A 25,175-nucleotide genomic window follows, 5' to 3' on the forward strand; every position below is an offset into this window, starting at 1 on the left:
CACTGTGCCACCTTGCCGCCCCCATGTCTGCGTGGGTTTCCTCCGAGTACTCTGTAAGGGGTTCTGGTTGGGTGCATTGGCCATGCTAAAATTCTCCCTCGGTGTTGGGTCAACATTGGCACAACATCGTGGGCCGAAGGGCCTGTTCTGTGCTGTACTGTTCTATGTTACACGAACCGGAGTGTGGCGACGAGGGGGATTTTCCAGAGTAATTTAATTGCAGTGTGTTAATGTAAGCCTACTTGTGACACTAATGAATACAACAAACAAAATAGTGGGCTAATGCGGAAGAACGAGGGAGAGGAGAAAGTTGCTTTATTTTTCCGGTGCACCCCCTTCCCGGTTGCACTGTAGCTGTTTGAGCTGCAGAGGGCGGTTGTAGACCGGCCTGACTCTCCATCCCACCCCGCCTCCTCCTCGGTGCCTACGCACGGATCCGCACGTAGTGTGAAGCTGCTCGCTGCCCAGCGAAGCAGTGCGGGGCGGAGGGTGAATGATTGACGCGGGGGGCCGGCGGAATGTAGCGCGTGGAAGTTGGATCCCGGGTGAAGGTTCTGAGAATGGAATGTTGGAACATGTCTCCTCCGCTCGAGCCGCAGCAGCGAGACGCTGCCCCCTCACACCTGGTGGGCAAACGCTTCCTCTGCCTGCTGGCCAGCAGCTCCAGCCAGCAGCCCCAGCCTGTGCCAGAGTGGGACTGGAGGGCAGGAATCACCAGAGCTGTCTCCCACAGAGATCTATCTGACCCAAATCTGCTGGTAAGTGTGAATGTGGGCCAGTGTTTTATTTATTTAAAACTTAGTGGGGGTGGGGATGGAATTGAAATTGTGAGACATGTTGGTCTTTTTAAAAAAAAAGTCCCTGCAGATGATTAATCAACTTGATCCATCTTTTTGAGGGGGAATAAAAGTAGGGAGACTGGATAATTCCCACTCATTCTGGTGAAAATTTGAATCAACAGGCTGTGACTTTTTAAAATGCTTCATCATTTTATAAAGCTTGTGGATTTTTTTTTTGCTTTAAGAATCAGAGGAATAATGTAACTTGCTTCCCACCTTTTCCCATCAGTTATCAGTCAGCGCTGTGCTGCTTGGGTTTCCAGCACTTCCCGTTATAAATCTGGTGTGCAATTGAATATTTCACTCGACTTGCTTCTATTTTGTTTATGAATTTTTACCGAGATGAACGTGGAAGGAACGGAGCAAGCTAGTCAGCAGTAGAATTATCGATCTCTGAATATATCTGATCTGTAAGTAGCATTGTATCGAGTCAACAAAAGGGACAAGTCTCAATCTTGTTGCGGATCAGTACGGTTGAGTTTTTTTTATTGATTTGGTGAGTTCATCACTGGGTTAAACAAGCCGGAAACTAGCGACCCCAGTGTAATCAATGCCAATGTGAAAGTGATCCGTTTTGTAAGCAAAGCCAAGAGAACTTGCTGAGGAGTGTCGATATTAAACAAACTCCAGTTTGCAAGATCCTTTATGGTTTACTGGAGGAGTTAATTATATTAAGGGCAGAACACCAGAAGAAATAGGATCAGGAGTAGGCCGTTTGGTCCCTCAAACCTGCTCCAGCATTCAATAGCTAAATCATGGCTGATCTGACATTCATCACGTCCTCTTTCCTGCCCTTTCCCCTGATTCCCTTAATGATCAAAAAACCATCTATCTCGACCTTTGTTATTTACAGTAAGAAGTCTCACAACACCAGGTTAAAGTCCAACTGGTTTATTTGGAATCACGAGCTTTAGGAGTGCTGCTCCTTTATCACTCACCTGATGATGGGGCAGCGCTCCGAAAGCTTGTGATTCCAAATAAACCTGCTGGACTTTAACCTGGTGTTGTGTGACTTCTTATTTCACCCACCCCAGTCCAACGCCAGCATCTCCACATCATTGTTGTTTATAGTATATATAAATGACCTGGAGAAAAATGTAGGTGGTCTGATTTACTAGTAATTTGTGGGCACAAAAATTGGGCAGAGTTGCAGATAGTGACAAGGATTGTCAAAGGATATAGATAGATTGCAGGCTTGGGCAGAGAAATGGCAGTTGGAGTTTAATGCAGACAAATGCGAGATGATGCATTTTGGAAGATCAAATTCAGGTGGAAATTATACAATAAATGGTAGAACCCTTAGGAGCATTGACATACAGAGGGATCTGGGTGGACAGATCCCTGAAAGTGGCAACACAGATGATTTGATTTATTATTGTCACATGTATTGACATACAATGAAAAGTATTGTTTCTTGCACGCTATACAGACAGAATATACCGTTCGTAGGGGAGGAAACGAGAGAGTGCAGAATGTAGTGTTATAGTCATAACTGTAAGGATAGAAACCACGTATCGCTGCAGGCTTGGTGGGCCAAAGGGCCTGTTTCTGTCATAAAGTCATAGAGGTTTACAGCATGGAAACAGGCCCTTCGGCCCAACTTGTCCATACCACCCCTTTTTTTTAAACCCCTAAGCTAGTCCTAATTGCCCGCAATTGGCCCATATCCCTCTATACCCATCTTAGCCATGTAACTGACTCAACACTTTTTAAAAGACAAAATTGTACCCGCCTCAACTACTACCTGTGGCAGCTTGTTCCAGACACTTACCACCCTCTGTGTGAAAAAATTGCCCCTTTGGACCCTTTTGTATCTCTCCCCTCTCACTATGCTGTATTCTTCTTTGTTCTCTGCCCCCATAGCTCTCTGTGGCAAGGAGTTCCAAAGACACTCACCCTCTGAGAGAAGAAATTACTCCTTGTCTCAGTCTTAAATTGACATGCCCCTTTATCCTGAGACTATGCCCTCTGGTCCCGGACTCTCCCACAGGGAGAAACATCCTCTCAGCATTTACCCTGTCAAACCCCCTAAGAATCCTGTATGTTTCAATGAGATCACCTCTCGTTATTCTAAATTCCAATGAGTCCCAACCTGTTTAACCTTTTCCTCATAAGACACTCCCTCCATACCGGGGACCATCCTAGTGAACCTTCTCTGAACTGCCTCCAATGAAATAATATCTTTCTTTTAATAAGGGAATCAATATTATTACATGAAAAGGAAAGACTGCATGTTGCAAAGAATATTGGTCAGCTTGTGGATTGGGAGACTTTCAGAAACTCGCAAAGGGAGTTACAGAATTATTGCAGTGCAAAAGGAGACTATTCAGCCCTGCACTGACTCAGTTCACTTTGTGTCATTTCCCTCTTTTCTCCCCGTAACACTTTATGTTCTTCCTATTCATATAATAGTCTCATTCCCTTTTGATTGCCTCAATTGAACTTGCCTCCACTACACTCTTTGCCAGTGAAGTCCAGTCCTAAACCACAAACTGGATGAAAAAGTTTTCCCCTTTGCTTATTTTGCTAATTACTTTCAATCTGTTCCCCTCATTCTTGATGCCTTCACTAGTGGGAATAGTTTCTCTACCGCTACTCTGTCCAAACACTCCATGATTTTTTTTTTGAGTAACTCGATAAATCTCCTCTCAGCCTTCTCTTCTCCAAGGAAAATTCATTGTGCTATTAAGGGAGTGCTGTCTTTTAGATCAGCTCTCAAACAATGGCACGATGGAGTACAGGAAAGAGATAGAGAATCTGGTGAGATGGTAATCGACATCGGGAAGCATAGTGGAGAACATGCCCCTGTCTACATCAAAGGTGGTGAAATGGAAATGGTCGAGAGCTTCAGGTTTCTAGTTGTCCAGATCACCAAAAAGCTATCTTGGTCCCTCCACACTGACACTATAGTTAAGAAAGCCCACCAACACCTCTACTTTCTCAGGAGGCTAAGGAAATTCAGCATGTCTGCTACAGCTCTCACCAATTTTTACAGATGCAAACATCCTTTCCGGATGTATCATAGCTTGGAAGGGCTCCTGCTCTGACTAAGAGCTCAAGAAACTACAAAGGGTTGTGAACATAGCCCAGTCCATCAGCCTCCCATCCATTGACTCAGTCTACACTTCCCGCTACTCGACAAAGCAGCCAGCATAATCAAGGACCCCACGGACCCGGGACATACTCTCTTTCACCTTCTTTGTCGGGAAAAAGATACAAAAGTCTGAGATCGCGTACCAACAGACTCAAGAACAGTTTCTTCCCTGCTGCTGTCAAACTTTTGAATGGACCTACCTTATATTAAGTTAATCTTTCTTTACACCTAGCTATGACTGTAACACCATATTCTGCACTCTCTCCTTTCCTTCTCTCCTATGTACTCCATGAACGGTATGTTTTGTCTGTAAAGCACGCAAGAAACAATACTTTTCACTGTATACTAATACATGTGAAAATAATAAATCAAATATTAAACTGGAGCCCAAGCTGACCAAAAGAACTTGTGGCACTTTTCTGAAAAATAGCTGCGAGTTTCTGGCCAACATTCAATGTCCTTCAGCTGCCACCACGAAAACAGATTAGCCGTTTACTCATCTGTTGTTTTTTTTTCTCCAAAGAGCAACAGTGACTCATTTCAAAAGTAACTTATTGCTTGCGAAGCACTTTGTTATCTCCTGGAAATGTGAGAGATACTTTATAAATGCAAATTCACAGAATGGCTACAACACAAGAGAAGACATTTCATCCTGTCCTGTCTGTGCTGTCCGAATCATCATTTGAAATGGAATTAGTACATATTTGTAAAGCATAGAAATAACAGGCAAATGGGATTAGAATTGACAGCACCAGTATGGAGACAGATGCACTTGTTCAGAAGATTCCTCCAAACTGTCAATTCAATAATTTTAAAAATTGGCATCCAGTTGATGAGGGAAAACATTGAATAAGAGTAAACTAATTGAATATGAAAACATTTAGGTATATATAAAGGAGAAGAAGAGTGGCCAAAATAATTTCTGATCCCTTCGAGGAAGACACCAGGGAAATCCTCATGGAATGAGGAAACGGTGGAAGATTAACTAAAAATGTTGCCTTATCTTCTTGGAGTGCACAAAATACACACCGGAAATAGGGATAACTAAGGAGCTAATATATCAACAGATAAAAAGTATTGGAGAAACTTGAGACTAAAAAGCTGACAAATCTCCAGCACCCGATGGCTTAAATCCTGGGTTTTAAAAACTGGGTGCGCCAGCTATGTTTTTCCAAGATTCCTTAATGAGCGGCACAGTGGTTAGCACTGCTGGCTCACAGCGCCAGGGACCCGGGTTCGATTCCCGGCTTGGGTCAATATCTGTGTGGAGTTTGCACATTCTCCCCGTGTCTGCGTGGGCTTCCTCTGGGTGCTCCGTTTTCCTCCCACAGTCCAAAGATGTGCTGGTTAGGTGCATTGACCATGCTAAATTCCCCCTTAGTGTCTTAGGATGTGTAGGTTAGGGGGATTAGTGGGGTAAATATGTGGGATTATGGGGATGAGGCCTGGGTGGGATTGTGGTTGGTGCAGACTCGATGGGCTGAATGGCCTCCTTCTGCACTGCAGGGATTCTATGTTTCTTAAGCTTTTAGAACAATCGCAGCAGATTGGAAGTTAGCAAACGGTTACAAATTTGAAGTCAGCTTAATAATTGGAGTAAATAACAGGTTAAATAAGTTAAAGTAAGAAGTCTCACAACACCAGGTCAAAGTCCAACAGGTTTCTTTGGTATCATGAGGTTTCGGAGCACTGCTCCTTCATCAGGTGAGTCAACCTGATGAGAGAGCGAGACTCCGAAAGCTCGTGATACAAATAAACCTGTTGGACTTTAACCAGATGTTGTGAGACCTCTTACTGTGCCTCCAACGCCGGCATCTCCACATCACAAATAGGTGATGAGAGAGAACCTCCGGGCACAATGTTCAACGGAATAAACCTTTATTTGTTCATTATGAATCTTTTACAGAAGAGGAAGTAAAATAAATGGTGGGGGTAAGTGGATTGGCTGTTCTCTGCCTACGTAGCATATACAGCAGAGAAACAGGTGGTTTGGCCTCTGCACTTGTGTTTTATGTCCCATGTAAGCCTCCATCCACATTGCCTCTTTAAACACTATCACCATATACTTACTTTCCTTTCTTCCTTGTGTACTTGTCAAGCTGCTTCCTACTAGATATTTCTTTACAGCCAAAAATTGCATAGACGATCAAAAACTCAAATTAGTTTGCTCAATTTAAAACTTAGCTTGCCTGAGAAATTACTTAACCATAAGCTGCTAATATTATGGTAATAAATCTACCGACTATGAAAAATGTTCATGTTCATGAAGTTTATCATAAGCTCTAGCCTATGCAATGATTTTATTTTTGCCTCCACCATTGAAGATGAGCAGAAGTAATGTTTTTACCCATGATAGTAAACAATATTTTGGAGGGTTTTCAACAATACTTGGTGCACAGGTAGGGTACAGCCCAAGAAAGAACTGATTAGTTTATTGGCAAAGATACACACCTGGATCCTAGAATTTTAAAACCACCTGTTAACATTGCTAAAGAGGGCATGTTGGCTTTTTTTTCAAAAGAATGTTGTTGGCTGTTTTTAGAACGCAGTTGATTGCCGCTGCTGTGGTGCAGCTTGTCACAATGGTCAAAATATAAGCCGAGTTTTCAGAGCAGATTGTTGGATATGGTTTGAGCTGAAGCCTCCTCAGTGAGATGGAAGCTCTTAAAGTTAGAGCATCAAGCAGGCATGAAAAGCATCGAGGCTGAACTATGTAATTGTAATAACATTTGAGTTAATACGAAGTGGTGGAGGTATGTGCTCTTCTGAGTGCCCTCTTTGCTTTGGTTTTCATTTGTATTTAATTGATAAGGGTCCTGATTATACAGACTTGTAGTATCTTGTCAGTACTGCATTCAGATTAGTCTAAAACTTTTAGTAATGGTGGATTCATTGGTTACATTCATTTATGACGCTTTCTTTCCCTACTTCAGGTCTTTTTAGAATTTGACAAAAGTTGGTGTCGGTGGATGAAACTTCATGACGAGGAGCTGAGGGTCTTCCTGATCGAACACCAGTTAGTTTTGGCAGAAAGGAAATCTCCAAGAGAAAGTACAGATTGTCTGCAGTGGCCTGCACTAGTAAGGGATTTTTCTTCTTTTTTTTAAAAAGTATTGTTGGTTTGGACGAATGTTCTTGATTAGACAAAATCGATGGACAACGTTCCAAACCGACAGGAGTTTTATTTAGCAAAGATTATGGGTGGGATTCTCCCAAAAAAATTCTGAGTTCCGAATTCACGTGAAAACTGGAGTAAATCCCGCTGGTTTTTTCCAGTGAGATTTTCAAAATGAATCCCCCACACTCTGTGTGCTGCACCAGCGTGAATCTCATTAAAAATCTGGGGGCGGGGCCTATTCCCATTGGAGAGGCTGGCAGCATAGTGCTGAGTGGGCCACTGCATGCGCCGATCTATCATAGCACTAACCTGCACTGCCGGCCTCCCGATCGCTGGCTAACCCCATGACCCCCTGCATTGTTGGATATGTGAATAAGTCAGCAAGAATTCTTTACATTCCCTGGTTGAAGGTGATTTCAGTATCAAACATTCCTGAGTAGGCAGTGGTCACTGGACTAGTAACCAGAGACCCGGGGCAATGTTCTGATTCAAATCCCACTATGGCAGATGGTGAAATTTGAATTCAATAAAATCTGGAATTAAAAGTCTAATGATGACCATGAAACCATTGTCAATTGTCATTAGTGAACTAGACGGGTTTTTAATGTCCTTTTTAGGGAAGGAAAACTGCTGTTTTTACCTGGTCTGACTTGCATGTGACTCCAGATCCACAGCAAAGTGGTTGACTCTTAACTGCCCTCTGAAATGGCCAAGCAAACCAGTACATGGGCAAACTCTCAGTTTAGGGATAGTTAGGGATTGGCATCAAATGCTGGCCTAGCCAGTGATTCATGGATGAATAAAAAGTCTTCCAGAGCTAAGAAGAAGCTCTTTCTCCACCCAGCTGCATCAATGTACCCCGTTTGTTCTTTAGTCTCCAGTGTTTTGCCTGACTAAGACTGACCAGTTGCAATGTAACTTGGATTACTGTACAGTTCTCATTTGTAAGGGAGATGTCTCCAAGCATTTCCCAGGGCACTATGTACAAGTAGGCTTTAGCAGGAGAGAGTAGTGGAAAAAAAATATATTCGGCGGGGACCAATGCGAGGGGTCCTTCTAAAAGGAATTCTGAATTCTATTGACTGAAGGAATAGCTGCCCGTAGGAGAGAGAAATGAAGGGCAGACCAGAGCCTAAGAAGGTTTGTGACCAGAGTTATCAAGACTGTGGCTTAATTTGAAGACGAGGACAACACACCTTAAAGTCATTTCTTTTGGGCCATCCGGGCAGTGGGTGGCGGTTCGCATGCTGGCCTCATTGTGGGTGAGAAGTTAAACCACATGTATTTTAAAATTTGGGTAATTTTGTCCTGTGAATTGACCACCAGGTTTGTTCATGCACTCAGGATTCTTTCAGCTGACTTGAGTTACTCACTCTGAGATCTGGGCTGTATCTGTAATAGATGCCAGATGTGAAAAGTTTCAGTCACTGTGCTGTAAATCTCTGCTATGACCAGCTATTTTGAATTTGGGTGTTTAAAGAGTCATAGAATGGTACAGCACAATAGAGATTCCATTCAATCATCCTGTCCTGTAGGCAAGACTGTTCTCTTCCTGTTGGGGAGCACTTCAGCGGTCACGGGCATTCGGCCTCTGATATTCGGGTAAGCGTTCTCCAAGGCGGCCTTCGCGACACACGACAGCGCAGAGTCGCGGAGCAGAAACTGATAGCCAGGTTCCGCACACACAAGGACGGCCTCAACCGGGATATTGGGTTTATGTCACACTATTTCACATAAATATTTCTGCTTTTTTCCTCCTGAGTCTTTATCATGCGATCCTAGAATCAGAATTTATGTCACACTATTTGTAACTCCCACAGTTGCGTGGACCTGCAGAGTTTCACTGGCTGTCTTGTCTGGAGACAATACACATCTTTTTAGCCTGTCTTGATGCTCTCCCCACTCCCATTGTTTTGTTTCTTAAAGACTGGATTAGTTGTAAGTATTCGCATTCCAACCATTATTCATGTAAATTGAGTCTGTGTCTTATAAGTTCTGTTTGTGAACAGAATTCCCACTCACCTGAAGAAGGGGCTCAGAGCCTCGAAAGCTTGTGTGGCTTTTGCTACCAAATAAACCTGTTGGACTTTAACCTGGTGTTGTTAAACTTCTTACTGTGTTTACCCCAGTCCAACGCCGGCATCTCCACATCCTGTAGAACTATCCCATTCCTTTTTTGAAAGGCACGATTGAATCTGCCTCCACACTTTTGGGTAGGGCATTCTGCATCCTAACCACTCATGAGGAAATGATTTTCCTCCTGTCACTGTTCGTACTTTTGCCAATTGCTTTAGATCAGTGTCCTTTGGTTTTTGATCCTTCTGCCAATGGGAACATTTTCTCCCTATCTACTATGTCCAGGCCGCTCGGGATTTTGAAAACCTCCATCAGGTCTCCTCTCAACCCTCTCAGTCTATGCTCGTGACTGCAGTTTTTCACTTATGAAAATATTCTCTTAAGTCCTATCTGCATTCCTCATTGCCGTCACATTTTTGCTGAAGTGTGGTCTCCAGATTGGGACACAATACTCCACTTGAGGACAAACCAGTGCTTCCAAAGGTTCACCATAACTTTCCTACTTTTTTTGTACTCTCGTGCATCCCATCCACATGCCTTTCAATCCTCTTTCAATCTGCGACGGCAACTTCAATGACTTGTCCACCTACTCTCGGGTCTCCCTGCTCCTGCATCCCCTGTAGAATTGCATCCCTTAAACTGCCCTGCCTCGTTAAATTTTCTCTGGCACGTATTGGTCGATCCCACCAGCCTTTTGAAGTTTATCACTCTCCTCACAGCTCACAATACTTTCCATTTTGTATTGCACACCCTGACAAGGTCATTAATATCAATCAAGGAAAGCAGTGGTCCTAATATTGACCCCGGGAGCTCTATTATAAACCTTCTTCCAGTATGAAAAATAATTATTCATCATTGCACTGAGTCCTGTCACTTGGCCAACTCTGTATTCATGCTGCCACTGTCCCTTTTATTTCATGGGCTATTAATTATGGTATCAATTTCGCTGGAACCATGGAATTGTTATAGCAGTCAAGAGGCAATATTCTAGTTCCACTTCCCTAATGAGGAATGGAGTTGGGTCTCGCACCCAAATTAGTGCAGCAGCCGTTCCTGCATAGAGCTTAGATACAGCTTTAAGGGGCGGCACGGTAGCACAGTGGTTAGCACTGCTGCTTCACAGCTCCAGGGACCTGGGTTCGATTCCCGGCTTGGGTCACTGTCTGTGTGGAGTTTGCACATTCTCCTCGTGTCTGCGTGGGTTTCCTCCGGGTGCTCCGGTTTCCTCCCACAGTCCAAAGATGTGCGGGTTAGGTTGATTGGCCAAGCTAAAATTGCCCTTAGTGTCCTGGGATGCGTAGGTTAGAGGGATTAGTGGGTAAATATGTGGGGATGTGGGGGTAGGGCCTGGGTGGGATTGTGGTCGGTGCAGACTCGATGGGCCGAATGGCCTCTTTCTGTGCTGTAGGGATTCTAAGATTCTAAGAAGTCTTGCATGTCTCTGTCTGAAAATAGTTTTTAAGTTGTGGTGATTGTGTTTCAGACTTTTAAATGCTTGAAGGACAAAGTTGGTTTTGGATCGGTGACTCCTGTGGAATTTCTTGGGGACAAGTACCGAATGTTTCTGCAAAATGAAATCCCTCTTCAGCCGTTAAAGGTAACTGAAAATTGGGGGAAGGAGGCTCTTAGGCAGCATCTGTGTTGCCTATTTAGAAAATTGTTAGCAGAACTTGACTTTAAATGTCCCGTATTAATGTAGTACTTCGCGCTCCAGCGCACATGTGTACTTGGTCTGGGGCTCGAGTCCATGGATTTCTGCCACACTCAAGCTGACTATTCCATAAAATGAGACAACTGGAGGTTGAAGCTTCAACGGTGTGCCCAATAGTGTGTTACATGTCCAATATCAGAGGATTGCTCCAGTACCACACTTGCCACTCTTGTAACTTGTTCCAAGACTGTGTACCATATGGAAGTTCCAATTTCCCTCGATTGCACCATTTTGGTTTTGATTTAGTTTGGCAATGTTAATTTTTTTTTTGCTTTGTGCTTTTCGATGAGGAGAGGGTTGGGAGGGAAGATTAGTCTTGGTTTTGACACTCTTTTGCCGCATTTAACAAAACCGGCCAACACCAAATAGGATACCCATTTGAAATTGTGCCGTGAGGCCAAACTAGAAGGGATAGGATTGCTACTACTCATTTCATTATGGGTTAACAGATGATCCAAAGTGTCAGAGAAAATTTGTGCCTGTGCATTTGATTGCAGTTGCATAATTTTTAATTTCCTCTTCCTGTCACACCGCCCCCCCCCCCCCTCCCCCCCCCCCCCAACCTCCCCCGATCATTTCATCATTAAACAAGTGAGATTTTTTACACTCCAACTGCTGTGACTATTTCAACGTTTCTATTGATTACACTGAGGTAATGAAAACTGTGCAGTTGCTGCCAGTTCTGCTTCTCAGCCTCTGTTTAGAAGTTTCAATGATGACCTTTGGGTTACAGCCATTGCCACAAGTTCAGAAGTTATTTGGGCTAAACGTACTTTAAACATTAGTACCAAATTGACTTTGTCGGGTTGGCATAAGCCTGAGGGCTTCCATGATTGATTAGTGTGCGTGACTGATATCTCAATCAGTAGGGTATCTTCCATTTCACCGTTTGATTGACAAGTGGCTATAGACTCTCATAAGTGGGACTATGAATTCCAATGCTTATTGTTATACGGGATTGTGTACTTGAATGTTTGTCATTATGAGATTGAGTTGGAGGAATGTAAATGAAGTAAATGGGCTTGTATGAGTTTCTTTTCAATACAGTGAAGTCTGCAGTAGACACTTGTAACTTTATTTTATCTCATCTCTGCATGGATCCTGAGGTCTGCCCTTGGTGTCTATGGTTGGCATGGTAGATGTATAGGCAAAGGGTGATGGCTAGGGGATGGGGGGGGGGGGGTGGAAAGAGCATGAGTTGGCACAAAGGGGCTGCAAAGGACCATGGGGGAAACATAGAACTATGAGGTGACATTGGGGAGTTGAGGGTTGCAGGGATGTTTTATTTTTTTAAATTTACGCCCCGGGGCAGGCGAACCGTCCAGCCTGCTTCTGTACCCAGCATCCCCTCACTTCTTTCTGAATCACCTGCTCCAACTCCTATATAAGTTTCCTTTCTAAACCCCTCCTCCCCCCCACTCCCCCCAAAAGGTTGAGTTTGTGGAGCAGGGATTTGTCCCATCTCTGTGCACCCGACCCCAGGAGCAAAAATCTGGGCCCCATGTGCGTCAGAGCCCTGCAGATTAGTAAAGTGCCGCTTGGTACTTGTGCAGTGGTGTACTGCGGATAAATTGTGCTGTACTGAGGATAAGTTACAGAGCAGAACATTTGAGCTGGCTTTCCCTTGCTTGATCCTGAGCAACCTATGTGTGTGGACATCATCTCGGGATGCAACCCAAAGTCAAAAGGGGAGGCGATGGCCTAATGGTATTATTGCTAGACTATTAATCCAGAAACTCAGCTAATGTTCTGGGGACCCGGGTTTGAATCCCGTCACGGCAGATGGTGGAATTTGAATTCAATAAAAAATATCTGGAATTAAGAATCTACTGATGACCGTGAAACCATTGTCGATTGTTGGGGAAACCCCATCTGGTTCACTGATGTCCTTTAGGGAAGGAAATCTGTCATCTTTACCTGGTCTGGCCTACAGACCAGACAAAGACTCAAGAGCCACAGCAATGTGGTTGACTCTCAACTGCCCTCGGAAATGACCTAGCTAGCCATTCAGTCACTACTGCAGGGTTTCAAGAAGGCAGCCCACCTTCTCAAGGGCAACTAGTGATGGGCAATAAATGCTGGCCAGCCTGCGACGCCCATGTCCTACGATGAATTTTTTAAAATGTGAAGGTGATGAATGGCCACTTGGTTACAGTACAAAACGGTGGCAACATGAGTCAGAATATAAAAGTGTCTTGTTACTCTGAATCGACCACTATTCATTATATAATGTGACTTGTACTTTTAAGATTAGAAATTGTTTATTAATTCCCGGAATAAACAATAGCCCAATTGTAACATTGACTTCTGAAATCAATCCCATTGCAATGTCCTTTGTACAACCAAGGCCAAACACTGTGATTGTACTAAGGCCATTCACTGAGTGACTGCCAATTTCTGTGTTCTTCCTCTGCCCTTTCAATGAAACACTTGCTTAATGTTGAAGTTTGTAAGTCAAAATTGAAGTCTGTAAAGTTTGATTTTTGTATGTTAATTTAAAGAAAAATTACATTGTGGGTGTCTTCAATAGATGAATAAGGATTGCTGGGCAGGCCACCTCCAGGACAACAAGGAGATTTGTGCCAAGGTTAAGACCTGGTTCATAAAAAAATCCACACAAGAACTGTTCCTTTATGGTAAATATCCTTTATTTCCAAAAATTATGAAACTTGTTAGTAATTTTGAAGACGGGTTTGTGTTGTCATTGGTTTCCCTTGATGTGTTCATTGCAGTTAAAGTTTTCTTAGAAATGGAAGTGATAATTATTGTTCTTGGCACATTGGGGCATCAGTGAACCAGTCGGAATCCTAACTGGCGTCAGAGCAAAATGTTCATAGCTAGAGATCTGAGATAAGAAATAGAAAATGCACAGCAGGGCACTTGGCATTGGAAAGAGAGTAAGTTGATGTTTGGGTAGTAGCCATCATTCAAACCTTCACCAGTTGTGGAGTAAAATTCAAAAGATCTGATAGTGACTGGACTTCCATGTGTTTCCAGTTGTGTTTGATCAGATCATGGGTTATGTGAGCATACAAATGGATACAGGTCAGTGTTAATGAACTCCATTGTCTGATTAAGGGTGTGGCTAATGTCACTGAATCTGAGAAGGTGCAAACAGTGGAACTAAATCTGTAACATCACTGTTTTCTGGGTAGTTTTTGTTCACATAATTTTTATGACTCAAGGCTTGACTCCAAAGGCTAAAGAATCCCTACAGTACAGGAGGCGGCCATTTGGCATGTCATGTGAGACCTTGTTGAAAGTCTAAATAAAAGTTTTTAAATAAACCACATCCACTAGAAAAAAAACTCAAAGAAAGGCTCATAGCAGGGATAGTGCCTGCTTCTCCCCACCCACACCACACACGCACACGCACGTGCACACCTATTCTGCTTTTGACCCAGATAGATTAAGAGTTCAACAAGGTAGACGCGAGCTCACCTGCATGTCGGATAGTTTTTGTAATTGACATACGTGGTATTAACCTATTCCGATACAGATGGTGTAAAAATCACCCTGATCAGATGGTCGAGACTTTCAGATGGGAAAGAGCTAATTGTTTTCAACAATTAATTAAACTTGATCTAATTGGTGCACTTGACAAAATGGTGCTCTGAACCTCCATGAATAATTGGCAACCGAATTTGAAAATTTTACAGTGCTTGCTTTTCAACCTATGTTCCTCTTTATCAGGGAGCAGCAATCTGGCTGGCTGTAAAGTTAAGGTGTTTGACTTGAAATCTGCTACACATTGGTGCCCAGCCACAGTGACTCATCACAATTCTACAACTCGATTAATGCAGATCAAAAGTGAACAGGTAAAGACAGTCTTTTGACAGCAGTTAAACATGTACTTTTCTAGTCTGTCACTTTTTGTTCTTCTACTGCGGTAGTGGGATTTCAAATATAAACAGCTTTAACTCCTTGAGAGATGATGAGCTTTAATATCTGTTCAAGTATGTTGCTGTCTTAGTATTAACACATTTGGATGTTAATTGTACCCTGCTGCCCAGAGTGATTGATTGGATGATCTCATTTGGACTCTTTATAATTATAAACAGGGTTTTATTGTTGTGAGATTAAAATGTTGAGGTTAAGGAATATCCTTGGAGAAAGTTGTTAAGCTCAACTTAAATGCTAAGCTTGATGATAAAAGCAAAATACTGAGGATGCTGGAATCGGAAACAAAAACAGAAAATGCTGGAAAATCTCAGCAGGTCTGACAGCAACAGTGGAAAGAGAATAGAGCCAACGTTTCGAATCAAGATAACCCTTCGTCCAGACACTCAACGTTGGCTCTATTCTGTCTCCACAGATGCTGTTGGACCTGCTGAGATTTTCCAGCACTTCCTGTTTTTGTTGGCTAAGCCTGATGGCTGCCCATTGATGTCGAAGCTAACCCCTTCAATTGTATTGCTTCATGAACCTGTGCTGAATTTGTATAACCTATCTTGTGTTTGGCTGTATTTTAAACAATACTGCCTGATCCCTAAGCCCCTAACTTCCAAGACTGAGCAGCATTCTGAATTTAAATCCTTTGGCTGTTTATTGCTCTTGCAGTAGACAGTCTACTTTGAGAATTCTCATGTGAGCTTTCCCTGGAGAATTTAATCAGCATTTTTTTTGAACTGTTGCAGTTTCCAGAGAAGCAAATGGTTGACCCCGCTCTGATACACATGGCTTTCCTTCATAATGAAGATATTGAGGCACTGACCAATGATGGAATGGAATTTGGTGAGCGGCATTTCCAGTTCATTCTTTTGTTTCGTTATTAACATAAGAACATAAGAAATAGGAGCAGGAGTAGGCCATCTAGCCCCTCGAGCCTGCCCCGCCATTCAATAAGATCATGGCTGATCTGAAGTGAATCAGTTCCACTTACCCGCCTGCTCCCCATAACCCCTAATTCCCTTATCGATCAGAAAACTATCTATCCGTGATTTAAACATATTCAACGAGGAAGCCTCCACCACTTCAGTGGGCAGAGAATTCCAGAGATTCACCACCCTCTGAGAGAAGAAGTTCCTCCTCAACTCTGTCCTAAACTGACCCCCTTTTATTTTGAGGCTGTGCCCTCTAGTTCTGGTTTCCTTTCTAAGTGGAAAGAATCTCTCCACTTTTACCCTACCTAACCCCTTCATTATCTTATATGCCTCTATAAGATCACCCCTCAGCCTTCTAAACTCCAACAAGTACAAACCTAATCTGCTCAATCTCTCCTTATAATCTACACCCCTCATCTCCGGTATCAACCTGGTGAACCTTCTCTGCACTCCCTCCAAGGCCAATATATCCTTTCGCAAGTAAGGGGACCAAAACTGCACACAGTATTCCAGCTGCGGCCTCACCAATGCCTTGTACAGATGCAGCAAGACTTCTCTGCTTTTATATTCTATCCCCCTCGTGATAAATGCCAACATCCCATTTGCGTTCTTGATCACCTGTTGTACTTGCAGACTGACTTTTTGTGACTCATGCACAAGGACCCCCAGGTCCCTTTGCACAGTAGCATGTTGTAATTTTTTCCATTTAAATAATAATCCAATTTGCTATTATTTCTTCCAAAGTGAATAACCTCGCATTTGCCAACGTTATACTCCATCTGCCAGATCCTCGCCCACTCACTCAGCCTATTCAAATCTCTCTGCAGACCTTCCGCTTCCTCCACGCAATTCACTTTCCCACTTATCTTCGTGTCGTCAGCAAACTTTGTTACCCTACACTCAGTCCCCTCCTCCAGATCATCTATGTAAATAGTAAACAGTTGAGGCCCCAGTACCGATCCCTGCGGCACGCCACTAGTCACCATCTGCCAACAAGAAAAGCACCCATTTATTCCAACTCTCTGCTTCCTGTCAGATAGCCAATCCCCAATCCATGCTAACACCTTACTCCGTGTGCCCCAATCTTCTGCAGCAACCTTTTGTGAGGCACCTTATCAAATGCCTTTTGGAAATCCAACAACACCACATCTACCGGTTCCCCTCCATCAACCGCACTAGTCACATCTTCATAAAAATCCAGTCAGTTCGTCAAACACGACTTTCCCCTCATGAATCCATGCTATGTATGCTTGATCGAACCATTCTCATCCAGATGGCCTGCTATTTCTTCTTTAATGATGGATTCCAGCATTTTCCCAACTACAGACGTTAAGCTAACCGGCCTGTAGTTACCCGCCTTTTGTCTACTTCCTTTTTTAAACAGCGGCGTAACAGTAGCCGTTTTCCAATCAGCTGGCACTACCCCAGAGTCCAGTGAATTTTGATAAATAATCACTAACGCATCCGCTATTACCTCTGACATTTCTTTCAGTACCCTGGGATGCATTCCATCCGGGCCTGGGGACTTTTCCACCTTCAGTCCCGTTAGTCTACCAAGCACTGCCTCTCGAGTAACAATAATTGTATTGAGTACCTCTCCTCCTACCAATACTCGATCATTAATATTCGGTAAACTATTTGTGTCTTCCACCGTGAAGACACAAATTAACCCATCTCTCTTGTGTTGGTAATTCTGGATGACTTGGGGTATTTTATGTCTCCATGTTCTTCCTACCAAAATGCATCACCTTGCATATCTCCTCATTGAACTTCATCTGCCACCTATCTGTTCACTCCACCAACTTGTCTCTATCCTTTTGAAGTTCTACATTGTCCTCTTCACAGTTGAAATACACAGCAGTGTGCATGACATCAAATTGGAAGAAGATGATTTGTTCCAAAACCATTACTGCCGAGAGTTATCTTGACCCACATATTGCAGGAACATGGAATTCCGCATCATGGCCCTTCTCCCTCACATTTCAGCTTGAATGTTTTTTTAACCCTGTAACTACAACGTAACAATCTGTGGAGAGAGCAACGAGGTATCTGGGAGAGTTGATGAATGAGCAAAGTGTTTTCTCCTAACCAATGAATGTTAAGAATTGAGAAAGAAACATAGGAACAATGCAGAAGGTCAGAGAGTTAATTCCAGTCAAACCAAGTTTGGGAAGAGAAGGTAAAGAGATGGCAAGCAAGATTGGATTAAGAGAGAGAGATAAAACAAAAGCAAGGTAGGAAATGTAACAGAAGAAATTAAAATCCAGGAAGCTCTTAAAAATGAGGAATAGATACCATTCAGATGAATACAATGGTAGAGCAGTGGAGAGCTCTCAGTAAATTGTGACAATGTGTAGCTCACTATTTAACCTTTAATCCCCTAAATTTACTGGTTGATTAGTGCATTTATAATGGTAGCCATGCTGTGATTTTTCCAGCAATATTTGAGTTAATGACAAAATCATTGCAAAATCGACAATGAATATCAAATGGTTAACCAGTTAATGCTTAATCTTGGCATCCTTAGCTTCCTTCATATTTTTCCTTCATTTCCAAGGGGAATATATGTATAGAGCAGGGCAGCGAATCAGAAGCAGTGTAGACAATGACCAATAATATATTGCAAAGCTAATTCTGTACATCACAGATGAGCCACCATGCAGTGTCAGCCTTGGAAAAATCATGTAAAGGATCTGCAAAGATAACTTTTCTTATGATTCATGATTAATTATGGGAGTAGATGAAAAGGAGCACTTGCAGCAATATTTTGCACTTATATAAGTAACAAAAATCCCAGAGTGCTGTAGAGTGCCTTCTGAAAGTCCATGTACACCACATCAACAGAAGTACCCTCGTCGACCCTCTCTGTTACCTCCTCAATAAAATTCCAGCAATTAGTTAAATATGTGAAAGAATCCCATGAAATTTTTTTTTCAAAGATCATTCTCTTGACTCTTCCACTGTTGGTCAATTGTCTAACTGCTTATCAACATCCAATATTAGATGAGTGAAGATTTCCCGCAATTAAGTATTGGTAAGATTGATGCTAATGTTTTTGGTCCCCATTCCAAACCCTGTTTTCTAGCTACTGACTCCATCCCTCTTCCTTGCACTCTACAATCTGTGTCTTAACTTGCACAAAGTCCCCTTCACCTGTGTTCACTGATCTACATTGGCTCCTGATAAAGGAAGGTCTTGATTTTAAATGCTTGTTCTTGTTTTTATTCCCTTTCTCTGTAATCTTCTCCAGCCCTTCTACCATCTAAAATACCTCTGCTCATCAAATTCTGGACTCGCTCTCAACCATTCCATCATTGGTAGCTGCACCTTCAGTTGCCTCAGACTCAATCTCTGGAAGTTCCTCCTTGTTCCTCTCTGCCCTTTACCCTGCTTTTCTTCTTTAAGCTACTTCTTAAAATCCAAAAATGACCTTCTATATCTTGTGTAGCCCGATGTTATACCTGGTTTTATAATGGTCCTGTGCAATGGCACCCAATGTAATATTGGTCTCACACAGTGCATCCACTTGTACCTCACAATTTGAAACGGGGTTCTGTGTACACCAGAAGACATCGATTTGCATGTCGATTCTTCTCTGATATCTCTGTGAAACATCTTTGGGATGCTTTACTAAAGGCTCTATTGTCAATCCAGAGTGGTGGTGGTGTATAAATGAAAGTTGACATGGTTGTAATGGGCCTCAAATGAAAAGACTGCCCTTTCTTTTGAAAACGAGAAGCCGATCATTTGAAGACATCCATCATTTTTAAATTTATCAGTTTTGTGGCATTGTACAAAGGCCAAATTTTCAGTTTAAGTAAATGGGCAAATGTGCCCCATTGCCTGTCCTGATACCCATGCCATTTGGAGACCGTGGCCTTATTTGCATGCTGACAGTGAGTAGCATGTAACAAAGGATATGTTCAAATATCACTCTATTGAGCGTTCCTCAAGAACTATTGCATTGGGTGCTCTGCCCCCAATGTATCCACTTGTACCTCACAATTTGATATGGGGTTCTGTGTACGCCAGAAGACAGTGATTTGCATGTTGATTCTTCTTTGATATCTGTCTTTGGGATGCTTTACTAAAGGCTCTACTGTCAACCCAGAGTGGTGGTGGTGTTTCAAAGTGGCTTCTTGCCTGAAATGGTAGTGGTGGGGAACTGGAGCACACACTACTCAGCATCCTACCTTAGAGAATAGCTGGAGTGCCAGCATAAAAGAGTTGATAAGTGACCGTATTTTGGGTCACTACTGCTGCGTTAACGCCTGGCAGATAAATTGGGACCAGGGAGTCCAAGCCAAGAGTAGATTTCAGGAGAAAGCTGCATTGGAAGTTGAGGAATAATCAGAGCAGGCTTCGGGTACTTCATCAGTCTTAATTGTAAAGTCTCCCATTCTGCTGTTGCTCATTTCTCCAGTATAAATTCACAACCATGTCTTTAATGAAAAGCTGATGTAAACTGGGCTGGGAAGTCTTTGGGAAGCCCGTTTGTGACATTAAACCAAGTATACAGTGTCCTTACTTGAGCAAATATTGTTACTGATGAGCATTGCACTCTTGTGTGACACTGCAGCAATGGTACGCAATAGATTACAATTCCAACTTCCCACTTTAACTTCACATATGTTATATGCAGATAAGTCCGTAAAACCTTGCTGTACAAAACGAAAGGCGATCGATGGCCACAGTGACAGTGGAGTGAAGAGAACGAAGTGCATTACATTGGCCGAGAAGAAAGAACACAATCCTGAAGTGACTGAGCGAAATGAGGACAGATGCAGTAATGAGCAGTCGCCCCCCACAAATCCAGAAAAATTAACAGGATATGATCATGTGAAAGTGCAGCAGTTCCTAGAATCCAGAACCTGCCCTCTAAACAGACTACTTACAAAGGAAGGTATTGAAAATGTGAAGATTGCAGATCCTCAAAAACCAAAGCCTTTGCTTGGGTTTGGTGGAAGTTGGAATAGTTTTAACCATGTTTTCTCCACCTGGGCGACTGACAATGGAAGAACGTTGGTGGTCAAGGACAAACCTCAGCCGGGGACTAACCTCCTGACGCCCCATCGAGCCGCGGGTCCATTACAGTGTGCAGAACCTGTTTCTCCCGGCCTTCAGAAGCCTGAACGTTCTTTGATGCAGTCCAGCAAAGAATCAACCACTTGCTCTTCTTTTGAAGTAAGGCTTATTTCACTTAATATTATTCTTTTTAGTGGTATTTTATTCTGATAAGAATTTATTTTGCAGATTGTCCATGATCAGCCTCAGTGCAAATTGTCAATGAAGAGCTGAAATGCGCACGGTTGAATGAATTGGGTGATATGAGTAGTGTCATGTACACAGTCCTGGTCTCCATATTGTACAGAGACATTGGAGAAGGTGAAAAACTAAGATTCATGAGCATGATGCTAGACCAGTGAGGAAATGCCAAAAGGCTGAATAGGCTGCAGATCTTTATCTAGAAGACAAAAGGCTGAAAATTATCCAAGGGATTTGATCAGGTAGAGGCAGAGAAGATGTTCCCACTCATGGGGAGGACAAAGGGGACAAATCATAGAAATCATAGAAACCCTACAGTACAGAAAGAGGCCATTCGGCCCATCGAGTCTGCACCGACCACAATCCCACCCAGGCCCTACCCCCATATCCCTACATATTTTACCCTCTAATCCCTCTAACCTACACACTAAGGGGCAATTTTAGCATGGCCAATCAACCTAACCCGCACATCTTTGGACTGTGGGAGGAAACCGGAGCACCCGGAGGAAACCCACGCAGACACGAGGAGAATGTGCAAACTCCACACAGACAGTGACCTAAGCCGGGAATCGAACCCAGGTCCCTGGAGCTGTGAAGCAGCAGTGCTAACCACTGTGCTACCGTGCAGGGGTTATAAATATAAGATAGCCAACAACAAAACCAGTAGGGTGGCACAGTGGTTAGCAGTACTGTCTCACAGCACCAGGGACCCAGGTTCAATTCCAGCCTCGGATGACTGTGTGGAGTTTGCACGTTCTCCCTGTGTCTGCATGGGTTTCCTCCCAGAGTCCAAAGGTGTGTAAGTTAGCTGGATTGGCAATGCTAATTTGGCTCTTAGTGTCCCAAGTTGTGTAGGTTCGGGGAATTAACCACGGTAAATTGTGTGAGGTTACAGGTTAGGTGGGGGGAGAGGGGCTGGATAAAATACTCTGTCAGAGAGTTGGTGCATACTCGATGGGCCGAATGGCCTCTTCTGCACTGTAGGCATTCAATGATTCTAGTGAATTCCTCTTTGGCCAGAGAATGGTAAGAATGTGGGGCCGTCCCCTCCAAAGTGTGTTAGCAATCAGACCAGAAACTCCAAGGTATGTTATGCAGTTAGCCTCGATCCCAACTTTTACATTTGATTTTGGTAATAGGGTGAGCACAAGGTGTTTCACTCCAGGTATGATTCAAGTGACCCACGAGGAAGCTTTTATCACAACAAAGTTTATTTAAGTGCACAGTTAGAATATAACAAAAAGAATTAGTACACAGCTAGCTATCTCTTGTTCCAATTTAAAGCAATATCCTCATAGACATGTACTCTTCAGAATTAGTTTGCACAAAGAAAACAAGTAAGCTCATGTGGTGCTAGATTTCCAGCCTTTAACACTTCTGGACAGAGCTCCAGATAGCAGTTTGCAGAGAAGGATAAATCCACAAACAACAGAACTTCAGAAAATAAAACATAGTCTCTGGCAGCTCCCAGTCTCCAGATTTAAGAGAAAAATACTGCTCTCTCTCAACTCAAAAGCACTGCTGGCTCACAGCACCATGGACCCAGGTACAATTTTGGCCTCGGGTCGTTATGTGTGGAGTTTGCACGTTCTCCCCTTACCTGCGTGGGTTTCCTTCCGGTACTCTGGTTTCCTCCCACACTCCAAAGATGTGCGGGTTAGGTTGATTTGCCATGTTAAATTGCCCCTTAGTGTCATGGGGGACTAGGAGGGTAAATATGTGGGCGTTACGGGGATAGGACCTGGGTGGGATTGTTGTTGGTGCAGGCTCGATGGGCCACATGGCGTCCATCTGCACTGTAGATTCTATGATTCTATCTAACCTTGAATTCTCTGTGCAAGCCTAGCTGCACCCAGTCATATGACCCTACCGGTCAATCAACCTAACCAAGTCCTACTCTGCAAAACCCCAGAGGGAATCTCAAAATTAGCAACCCTGCATTAGTCCAGATTAAAACAAACATTACAGTAATTAAGATCAATTATGCTGCTGCAGTAACAATACAAGATGCTGGTCACAGATAAAACGGCACCGATAATAATTAAAACAGATCCCACACAAGAAATATGACTAAAATACATTTCTTAAAGGCACAATATCGTCATGAGTGTAGTTGACGTGAATAGGGCAAATGCGTTTTAAGGGGAAGCTAGATAAATATAAGGGGCAAAGGAATTCGAGCACATGCTGACAGGGTTAACAACAACAGCTACTTTGTATTTGTATAGCACTTTTTAAATGTAATAAACCATTCCCAGGTTTTGAAGGAATATTTGAAAGGTAGAAGAAGAGCTGATGAGGTTTAGGGAGGAAATTCATGGACAGGCCACCAGTGGTGGAGCAATTAAAATCGGCGAGATCAGAATGAGAGGTTTGCAGATATCTCTTGAGGGTTGCAGGGCTGGAGCAGATTTCAGAGTAGGGAAAGGGACGATGGGGCGGAGGGGTTAGAAGACAAGGAATTTTACAATTGAGGCATTGCTTGCCAGGGAGCCAGTGTAGATTAGTGAGTACAGGGTTGAGGGCGAACTGGACTCAGTGCAAGTAATGACACAGGCAGCAATGCTTTGGATGACTTCCAGTCTGCAGGGGTTAAAACGTGCTTGGGCAGATAGAATGAAGATGATGAGAAGGAGGGCTGGTAAAGACGGTTGGATGAAATTATACATTCTATGTACCCGATCAACCTATTATGTGGACCAGATGATTTAAAGTAACACTTTGCTTCGTCTCTGAAACTTCTCCTTGGTGCTTCAGGAGGATAAACTCTGACATTTTCCCCCTTCCAACCTGCCCAGTACTCAACCCATCTCTCAATGGACAAACAGAAAATCACCACACCAGATCTAGAGTCATAGAGGTTTACAGTATGGAAACAGACCCTTCGGCCCAATTATCCATGCTGCCCCCTTTTTAACCATTAAGCTAGTCCCAATTGCCCACGTTTGGCCCCCATCCCTCTAAACCCACCCTACCCATGTAACTGTCTAAATGCTTTTTAAAAGACCAAATTGTACCCGCTACTACCTCTGGCAGCTTGTTCCAGACACTCGCCACTCTCTGCGTGAAAATATTGCCCCTCTGGACACTTTAGTATCTCTCCTTCTCACGTTAAACCTATGTCCTTTAGTTTTAGACTCCCCTACCTTTGGGAAAAGATATTGACTATCTAGCTGATCTATGTCCCTCATTATTTTATAGACCTCTATAAGATCACCCCTAAGCCTTCTACGCTCCAGAGAAAAAAGTCCCAGTCTATCCAGTCTCTCCTTGTAACTCAAACCATCAAGTCCCAGTAGCATCCTAGTAAATCTTTTCTGTACTCTTTCTCGTTTAATAATATCCTTTCTGCAATAGGGTGACCAGAACTGTACACCTGCTTACAGTAACTTGGTAACATTGAATTCAGCAACTGTTGAATTCAGTAGATGTGTGTTTTACAGGGTGGGGACTTGGAAGAAATACTTCACCCTGATCAAATCAAAAACGGTCAGGGTGTAGTTGATGGAATTAAAGGATCTTGCACATTTTTCACTTCTCCCATGAATGAGAGGGGACTTGTTCCCGTTTCCCTAGGATGCTCACGATTGTGATGTTGAAAGTGCTGATTTCTCAGTGTGTCCTCCGAAGGGTGAGGTGGTGTCTTTGACTGAAATTATTGCCAGGTTAATGCTGACCTGTTGCCTTGCTCCTACTGTAGGTTTCCAGGACGATTCGTGCAGCTCAGTTTGTTCACTCAACTTTGGGTGACATGTTGCTGGGCAGTGCTGCTACCACTCCCGAGAGCAAAGACTCGAGACAGACGACCCCTCCACCTGCCAATTCCCCTCCAGCCATTACTGCAGTGGTACCCCAAGGGTAAGTGGTCTGATTAAAACTGTAGGCCAAGTTGACGCAAAGTGTGTTTAACTTGGGGGTGTTCTTTCTCAAATCTAATCTCACAACACCAGGTTAAAGTCCAACAGGTTTATTTGGAATCACGAGCTTCCAAAGCACTGCTCCTTCACTCACCTGATGAAGGAGCAGCGCTCCGAAAGCCCGTGATTCCAAATAAACCTGTTGGACTTTAATCTGGTGTTGTGAGACTTCGAACTGTGCCCATCCTAGTCCAACGCCAGCATCTCTGCATCAAATCTAATCTCAATGTTAGCCTGATGCCTCCACAGCCGCAATAGAATCCATTCTGAAGGAACCTTTTTCCTATGAAATCATCAGGAAACATTTTCATTCTCAATTGTTGTTCTGTTTT

The 25,175-nt window shown here is 43.2% G+C and overlaps 1 protein-coding gene across 1 annotated transcript in view; it reads left to right on the forward strand.

Moving 5' to 3' along the window:
• Positions 1-444: 444 nt before the first annotated feature.
• Positions 445-25,175, forward strand: part of LOC144500492 (lysine-specific demethylase 3A-like) — a 74,052-nt gene continuing 49,321 nt past the window's right edge. Inside the window, exons 1-8 of the mRNA XM_078223504.1 lie at positions 445-758; positions 6,867-7,013; positions 10,611-10,724; positions 13,369-13,474; positions 14,532-14,656; positions 15,476-15,572; positions 20,304-20,845; positions 24,627-24,784. Coding sequence (XP_078079630.1) covers positions 561-758; positions 6,867-7,013; positions 10,611-10,724; positions 13,369-13,474; positions 14,532-14,656; positions 15,476-15,572; positions 20,304-20,845; positions 24,627-24,784 — 1,487 coding nt within the window. The 5' untranslated portion in view covers positions 445-560. The remainder of the gene's footprint in view (positions 759-6,866; positions 7,014-10,610; positions 10,725-13,368; positions 13,475-14,531; positions 14,657-15,475; positions 15,573-20,303; positions 20,846-24,626; positions 24,785-25,175) is intronic.

Source organism: Mustelus asterias, chromosome 1 (assembly GCF_964213995.1).
Source record: "Mustelus asterias chromosome 1, sMusAst1.hap1.1, whole genome shotgun sequence".
In the NCBI taxonomy this organism is placed as follows: Eukaryota; Metazoa; Chordata; class Chondrichthyes; order Carcharhiniformes; family Triakidae; genus Mustelus; species Mustelus asterias.